The sequence below is a fragment of the Abrus precatorius genome, unplaced genomic scaffold (genome assembly GCF_003935025.1).
Source record: "Abrus precatorius isolate BTA unplaced genomic scaffold, Abrus_2018 Scaffold4, whole genome shotgun sequence".
NCBI classification, from domain to species: Eukaryota; Viridiplantae; Streptophyta; class Magnoliopsida; order Fabales; family Fabaceae; genus Abrus; species Abrus precatorius.
The window spans coordinates 12,523,994-12,530,193 of record NW_020874384.1 but is presented as its reverse complement, the minus strand read 5'-3'; the positions used below and the strand labels follow the sequence as shown (position 1 = coordinate 12,530,193).

Here is a 6,200-nt window from a genome sequence, read left to right as displayed (position 1 = left end):
TATGACAATAATTATTTTTTATATTTTATTGCTATTGAGAGTCATTTTAGACTACCTTTCACCATACTCTTTAGTTTGTTTTGTAACATCGTTGATTTCATTCTATTGAAATAATTTATAGTGTGAAAAATTTTATTTTTGTTTGTGATTAGTATTTAGGTGAAATTAGAATTTTAAAATACTAAATTAATGTATTAAATTAGAAAAAAAATAGAAAATGAGGTCGAAATTTGAGCTAATTGACTTAAATATTTATAACCTTGAGTGAAATTAAACATAAGAAATTTTAATTGAGATAAAAATAACTTTGAAAAATTAATTTTTAGGAGATTCAACCTAGTTTGATTTTTGGATTAATTTTAATTTATTGCTTGACCTTTGAATTTTATTGTAATTTGCTAGATTGTGTGGAAAACTCAGAATAAAACTTGATTGGATTTTTTTAACTTACTTGAAATAAAATTTTCAATTTAATTGGATAGTAAAAAAATTCAAAGTCAAGAAACTTTATTTTCTATTAGTTATAATTCTATGAGTGAAATAAAAGAATTCTTCATGAAGGACCGACACCTTGCACCGCCAAAATGGATTTTTGAAAGTCCAAAAGTTCAGCAAAAAAGTTGAAAGGAAATACAAGAACACATAAAAACCAACCAACCTAAGCTACCATGTTCAATCATTTTTGGAAACCATCACCATAACCTACCAAATCTCATATTTCATTTCAGAACTTAAAACCAAATTTGCACCAAGTGTGAGAAACAATTTTAAGACAACGAACCTATATGGAAAGTTTTAGTAAATTACTTTATATTTTTATTTATTGTTTATAGAATGTTTTGAAAGAAGTGAGGAGAACCAAAAAGAGGGCGTAGGAACAAGATCCGTAAGCGTAAACATGCCAATGATGAGCGTCTCAACGCTCAAAGCAACAAAAATCAAGACAGGTACTAATCATAGGGAGTCAAAAGGCCTAAGATGGGCATTTTAACACCCAGGCATCTTCCTGACTTTGCATGGTGCACATAAAAATGCTAAGGAGCTGTGTTTTTACGCTCAGAACATTGGGAAACTTGATGATCTCTAACTTATGCACGTAAAAATGTTAGGACTAACATTTTAATGCCTAACTTGACTTCAAAATCTATAAATTTCTTTTTTTCTGGGGACAAATTTGAGGGAAAACTCATTTTGAGTTAGTTATTTTCAGTTAGTGCAAGTTTCGTTTTTCATTTTCTCTCTTTTCTTGAAGTTCTTCGACCTAGTGGACTAGTCTTTTGGGTTGGGCTCTCTTCATGTGCTTAAGTCATAACAACTGGTGTTTTCGTTGAGTATTAGATGCTTAATGATTTGGGCTCCCTTAATGTGCTTAAGTCATAACACATTCTTAATTAATGGTATATTGTGGGAGTGTTATCAATAGTCAGTTATGTTGTATTTCTATGATTACCCTTCGTTTCTTATCTCTGTTGTTGAATGTAAAACTGCGAATGTTTGTATCAAACTCTATAAAAAGGTTATCCAAGTTGACAATTTGGCAGTGCTATTTGTGTATGCTATTGTTTTTTTTAATGGTTGTATTCTAGTATTTACATGTATGACCCAGATGAAAAATGTTTGAAACACACTTTCTAATACAATCTTTCAAAAACCACAATATTATTAATTAAAATTTATTAGAAATAAAAAAATCATGTGAGTCTGTCGCATGATTTTAGGATTGTATGCTTAAGTGTTGTTCTAGGGTTGTATGCCAGTGTTTAAATGTATCACCTAGACAGCAAAAACCAACCCTTGCAATGTAATCTTAGGAGACATCCTTTAGTGCCAAAAGAGTGGGGAAATTGGAACTTACGAATGGAAGATTCAGCCAACCCATAACCTGCAGCTGGTTTTTCACCACACCCTAAAAAAAAAAAGTTGTGAGCTGCACATAACAGTCTTATGTTCTTTTTCCTCCATTTTTCAGACAAAAAGTATTAAGACAAGGCATGGTTTATTTGATCCCTTTTGTGCAGACAGCTTCATTTAGTTGAAAGTCAGCAAAAACGAAAAGCTATTTAATATATTTAAGAGATAATGTTGTCAGAATTCAACTCTAGGAAAGTGGTTATTCTTCTTCAATGTGTTTTTCAACTAAATTCAAAATATTTATTAATTCGAGCTCGATCAAAACTGTCGCTCCAGATCAATCTGAGGAGTCATGAATCCACAGTTAAGCCATGTAATAGCAAATGCTAACAAAAATGTTGAGGCGATGTTTCTCTGCTTATCTCCAATTTTTTGTACCATCATTTCACTTACTATTTCAAATGGAGAATGAACATAAACAACCAATCTAAAGGCAGCATGGGAAGAGGGACAAAATGAAAAACATCGAAGAAAACCAACTCATTCTAGAAAGTATTATCAATGAAATATTAAACATTAATAACTAAAATCTTGCACTGTGTAGAAGCAAGATTACCCATTAGGCCATTATAGAAAAAAGACTGAAAAGTGGATGTGCTATCTGCAATTTCTTCTTTCTTGCAAGTTAAAATGGTCTTAGGAAATGGGTTATATCTTTTCTTCCTTGAGGCAGTAAATTATTTCCACAATTACCACATGAATTCTAGGACTGAATTCCTTGGTCAAGAAGTACAAACACAAATAGCTAACTCAAAACACATGGACAATTTTGATATCTTCAATGAGGGAATATGCAGAAAATTAGGTAGAAAATGATTAATTTTATCAAATTAGATGTTAAAGAAACATATTATGGCAATGAATAAGTGCATGATCATTCTTCTCCCTATTCCTTCAAAATATTTGATAGGGAAAATCACACACTTGCCACTTGCCATGCAGAAGCCATCATTACTGGCCTTTCTTTCCACCCAAGTAGAAGGTTACCCTTCTCACTGGACAATGTATATCCATCACAATCATAAACAGAAAGCATCATTCTAGCTTGACTTGTGCACATGAGTGGCATTACCTGAAATCCTGCTCGGCCTAATTGCCTTCTCCATTGGTCTACCCTCTCATGTCTTTCTACTCTATCTGGTCCCTCAAAAGCTACAATATTTCGAATTTCATCTGCAAAATGTAATCTCTCTATTTTCAATCTCTGTTGGCTATTTCTTGGCATACTTGCCTCAAGAGAATCAAATATGGCCGAGTAATAGTGAAGTGACTCCAAAAATCTCCCAAGGAAGAAAGGACCGTTATGGTTTGTGTCTTGCTCTACCACTGTAAGTACAGTTGGACTTAGCTTCTTTATTGATTGGAGAATTTCCTTCAAATAGCCTCTACTTTCTTTGACATATTTGTGTAACTGCAAGATACTATTAACGAATAGAGCTTCACCTTCTCTCAAGCTCAGCTTCTCCATAGTAAGAAGTGATGAAATTGCAGGATCAGAAATTATGTGGAATTCAAGAGGTATTCCTAATGAGCTTGCTTCCTCCACAAGCACATTCATGCTAGCTTGAAGTTTTAGATTGTCTTCATCGCCGGTTAATCCTGTGATCCGGAGCTTTGGAGGACCATCAGGCCTTGAAGCAAGGGCCCTTATCAGGGAAGGCCACTGAAGGGTATGCTCCATTCCCAAATCAACTATGTGTATTGAGCTCTTTCCTTGTGATGCTTGGTATATGGCCTCATTGGCAGCCATGAAACCAAATGCAATATAAGGTGTGGTTTGGTAAAGAAGCTGAAAGGCTTCCAGCTTATTGTCCCTAGTGATCAAAGGCACATCAATAGCAGAAGTTGTGAGTGTATTTTGAGGAAGAAGTGATAACCTAGACTTCAATCCTGTGGCAAAGCAGTAGGAGACTCGCTGCAATGAGTCTCCTGAAGGACTTGCCAAAGCCCAAATTCTGCTAAGTAACAACTCTGCCTGCTGGTTGTCTCTGCACCCCACAGCCTCAGCACAAGCCAACAGCATATGAACCAAGTCTAACCCTTGGTCCATACCAAGGCTGGGCTCTTGTGGACAAGGCACAAGCTCAGGTATAGCACCAAAAGAGCCATTCATTTCAACTTCTTCCTCCTCCATGACTGTTGTGACACATTCATACATCTCCAATTCTTCATCCTCCATAGTAATTGGAACATATCCAAATATATCATTCACCGTGGAGTATGCATCAGCCTCATCCTCATCATTCACCACAAAGTGATCAAAACTTTGATGCCTCTCTTGGGACCCTTGATCTTCATACTCATACTGATCCATGTTGATGAAGCTGTCAACAAAGTCATCAACCTCTGATGAAGCCAACCAAGGAGTGCTGGTAGCATCAGAAGAACATAATTCAGTGTCATCAAGTACTAATGCCTCTTTGCCTTGGCATTCTCCTCCTTGCTCTTGCTCCATTCTAGCCGGGCAATACCTTCTGATGGCAAAGTCATGGTTTACACTCTCATTCACATAGAAGGATAGCCACCTGCTTATGTCTTCCATTGTCACTTGAGATGCTTGAAACCTGGAAGAAAATAATGGCAAGGCTTAAAGTGATTTATGACCTTAGTCACTATTTATTTGCACATAAGCCACTTAGCCTTTTTAACTCTACAATAGACAGCATACTCTTTTGTATTTTATTGCTTCAAAATTAGCTTCCAAGATGCAAAATAAAACATTTAACTAAGGTATTATTGAAGAATATTACCAACGATTCTCTCTCTTAGCCTTGGACTAACACTTTATCGTACGTCTTTTATAATTTAATTTGCATAACATAGTATTTTTATAAGAATTATTACCCTTTTAGTAAGGTCACGTTACTTTATCTATCTGAGTTGGACAACCTTACATAAATTATCAAAATTAAAAATGAATTAAAATTATATAATCTATTTTAAATTTTTTATATTTCAATCTTGATAAATCATTATAAAATTAAATGATTTAGATTTTTTTTTTCTACTTTTGAGATAATTTATATATTTGCTTCTGTTAAAAGTTATGGATTTCTAGTTGGTTGTCATCTATAAGAAGGATTTATTAATCAAGAGGCTTTGCCGCACTGACACACTACAAATCTTCAATTAGAAAGTTCCAATTCTTTCAAACTGTAAAATATTAGCCACAGCATTTGTCATTTGCTCTCCCTAATTTGTTCAAAAATATAACTTTAATTTTTCATTTTTAAAAATGGAACACAGTCGTACAGATATTAAACTCATGATCCCATATGAACTACTTAGACCCTTTAATTTCTAGTTTAATCCTAATCCTAGCCATATATAACATATGGTTCTGAGATGTTTTCAAAGTAAATAAATAAATAAATAATAAAAAATAAGGCAACAACAATAATAAAAGCATTATTTTGACAATATGGGGTTGATCACAAGTACAATAATAAAAAAATGATATCAATAAGGCTTATTATCTATTCCACTATTAATCAAAAGTAATAACCTAACATGAAGGCAACCATATTATTTGTCATGTCATAAATATTCGAAAAAATTGTATAACCTATATCAACTACCTAACGCAATTCTCCTCTTTTATTGGTGCTTGAAACCGATCATGCAATCATTTCTAAACAAAGGGTGGCATACTCAGAGCTTAACTATGGAAATTATAGCAATAGTCTGAAATTGGGTCCCATTTTCCACTACTCCATTTAAGACTCCATCTTTCAATAACGTGTCCCAATGTCAATTTCACTCATGAGTTAGTGCTTCTAAGTGCCTAGGGGAAGCACAAGTTGATGTTCACACACGAGCTCAAATCTACCATAAGAAAAATTGCAAAGAGACAATTAATGTGCTACATGTGATCATTATCAAGCCATAAAGGAAGTTGAGTTTCAAGCTTTATTCAGTAACAATGGTAGAAGTGTCATGCATGATCTATGTCGATATCATAGGGTTTGAAATAGATTTTATATAAAAAATTAAAAATTGGATTCATATAAGTTGTTTGCAAATTTTTTTTATCTTATATTAATAAGTTTTAAAAAAATTATTAAAATATTTTTCTATATTTATTTTTAATAAATTTTATTAAATACATATTTGATTAAATTATATAGCTAAGTACATAACAAATAATTTAAGAACATCTACTAAAAATAGACCCTAATTCATTCAAAGGAAAAGGTTTAAGAAGATGGCATTTATCTCCTAAGAAGCAATGATTCGAACAAATGAACCATAAAAATCATGTAATATCTGGAGTTTAATTTTGATATATT

At 33.2% G+C, this 6,200-nt stretch overlaps 1 protein-coding gene across 1 annotated transcript; it reads right to left on the bottom strand.

Annotated features, from left to right (window-relative positions):
- Window positions 1-2,827: 2,827 nt before the first annotated feature.
- Window positions 2,828-4,453, bottom strand: LOC113866134 (DELLA protein RGL1-like). Its single transcript, XM_027501022.1, has one exon. It carries the CDS (start codon window positions 4,451-4,453, stop codon window positions 2,828-2,830), a length of 1,626 nt encoding a protein of 541 aa, XP_027356823.1.
- Between the last annotated feature and the right edge of the window lie 1,747 nt (window positions 4,454-6,200).

Excerpts from the sequence above, each read along its gene's own strand:
- LOC113866134 (XM_027501022.1), bottom strand. The coding sequence starts at position 4,453 with ATGGAAGACATAAGCAGGTGGCTATCCTTCTATGTGAATGAGAGTGTA.